Source organism: Sinocyclocheilus anshuiensis, unplaced genomic scaffold (assembly GCF_001515605.1).
Source record: "Sinocyclocheilus anshuiensis isolate Anshui unplaced genomic scaffold, SAMN03320099.WGS_v1.1 scaffold769, whole genome shotgun sequence".
Classification (NCBI taxonomy): Eukaryota; Metazoa; Chordata; class Actinopteri; order Cypriniformes; family Cyprinidae; genus Sinocyclocheilus; species Sinocyclocheilus anshuiensis.
In genome coordinates this window covers 233092-235370 of record NW_015539878.1, presented here as the reverse complement: position 1 = coordinate 235370, position 2279 = coordinate 233092, and the positions used below count along the sequence as shown (strand labels likewise).

The window sequence follows — 2279 nt, the reverse complement described above, 5'->3', positions numbered from 1 at the left end:
TATCTATCTATCTTATCTGTCTGTCTGTCTGTCTGTCTGTCTGTCAGTCTGGACCTTTGACCTGTGTGTGGTTTCTCAGCAGCTGCAGTTGGCCAATATGACCGATAAAGGGATGGAGGACGAGCATCTGAACCAGCTGCTGAATAAAACTCTGCTGGAGAGAGAGACAAAAGAGACGTAATCACCATTTATTCTTACTTCAATCCCAGTGGTTTCTTTTTGCCCCTGTCTCACATCACCGTCTCTCTCTCAGTCTGGAGGAGAGGAAGACGTCGGTTCTGTCTCTGAGGTTTGAGGACTCTGATCTGGAGTCTCGTTACTCAGCAGAGAAGGAGAGACGGACGGGCGTTGCGTTCAGCTGTTGTTGTGTCGTTCTGATCTTCACCTCAGTCATGGAAATTCTCATCGACCCACAGTGAGTGAATATCATAAATAATTCATCACTAATACTACAACATAATAAATGGATTATTCGTGTAATATTTTATTGATATTGACACTTCTCTTGTGTAATGTTGTCATATGTATGCTTGATTTCTGACAGGCTGATTGTGAATTATGTGACTCTAGCTGTTGGTGAGCTGCTACTGCTGATTCTGACTCTGTGTTCACTAGCAGCTATCTTTCCTCGAGTGAGTCCAACATCACAGCAGTAGATTATTGAGTGGATCTCATGACAACATATTTGAGTCATAATTCACTTCAAAATCCAAAAAAGAAAAGAAAAAATAATTTATATTTTTCTTAATGAAAATAAAGCCTATTTTTAAACATTTTAGCATTGTGATCCTCCCCATCATTGACAATAATTATTATTGTTATAAGTGATGATTCTCATTAGATTGTAATTCGATTTTTCACTGTAATTTTTACTGTACTACTATAAGAATAAATCATAAATTAAAGGCTGTACAATCAATAATAACTAGATTTATACAACTTTGCAATTTCAATAATTTTTACATTTCCAAAATTATAATTTTTTTTAAAGATTATATCTTCACATTACAGTAATGTGATTTGTTAATTAATATTCTAAAAATAGACTTAATTTAAACATATATTATTATATTAAATATAAATTATTTATATTACATGTAAATTATATTTATTTTTAATTTTATTTTGGAGTTAAGTATTAGCCAAATTTGCCCTTGAAAGTTTGTCATCTGATTCACCTAATTAAATCTCATATTGATATTAGAGAGCAATGTTGTTTTAATATTTTTATTTATTTAGATATATTCTATTCATTACTTAGTATATTTCATAGTATATCTTATATATTTAGTATTTTATGTTATTTTATTTATATACAATTACAGTTTTTCTCAATTGCTTTGGCTCAATTCTCGAATGAAACTTTTTTTTCCCGAAACAATAAGTTCAGATCTCTGAACAATTAGTTTCTTGTTCACATCAGATTGGGATTTCTTATTGATCTGAGCAAATTGCAAATGCTTTGGCACATGTGTGCAAACAGTAAGTACAATTGTCTGCAGTTTGCACAACAACTAATTGCATATGGCTTGTTGATCGAGTCGATTCTCATTTAAACTGTCAAACTCTTCACAACTTCTCAATAATTTTTCATCGTGTAAGCCATCACATTCAAAACGATCCATTCAATTATGAAAAATTGGTATACACGCATGTATATTCCATAAATATCTGACATTGACATTGTTTGTAATGTCTGCTAAATTGGCAAATAACCTCTAATTGCAATACAATTTGAAACAACCATTCAACCATTTAACCAATCAAGTTTGGGAGCATATATATGTAGATTGCCCACAGCACAATCACTAAGAATGGAGGACTCCCACAACCCTGAACTGCAGCAACATGCTCGTGGAAGAGCAATTGGAAGACGTGTAAGAATACGTGGTGGTGGTGTTAGAGGAAGACATAATAGAGGAAGAGGTGGAAATAGAAGAGTCAGAGCCACACTTGTGGATCATGTCATAAATCGTGATTTTACAATGGAAGAGGCTGGTCGAAGAGCACAGCCTAATGTAAACAGGTCCACAGTGTCATCAATTGTGCAAACCTTTCATAGGGAATGCAGGTAAATATGTATTTTTTTTCTTTGTTTTACAGTATGTAAAGCATTTTTATAAACAACAATATTGTAAACGTAAATGCAAGTCTATTTGTACATTCTACAGAACCGCACAACAACCTCGCGCTGGTGGCAGAGCAGCAGTATTTAACCATCAGCAAGAACAAGAAATCTGCAACATGGTCATAGCCAACAATTCCATCAGGCTAAGAGA

At 33.9% G+C, this 2279-nt stretch overlaps 1 protein-coding gene across 1 annotated transcript in view; it reads left to right on the top strand.

The window, feature by feature from the left end:
* adcy3b (adenylate cyclase 3b) overlaps positions 1–2279 on the top strand; it is an 18702-nt gene that overhangs the window by 10060 nt on the left and 6363 nt on the right. The window contains exons 9-11 of the mRNA XM_016481941.1: positions 80–177; positions 254–415; positions 545–632. Coding sequence (XP_016337427.1) covers positions 80–177; positions 254–415; positions 545–632 — 348 coding nt within the window. The remainder of the gene's footprint in view (positions 1–79; positions 178–253; positions 416–544; positions 633–2279) is intronic.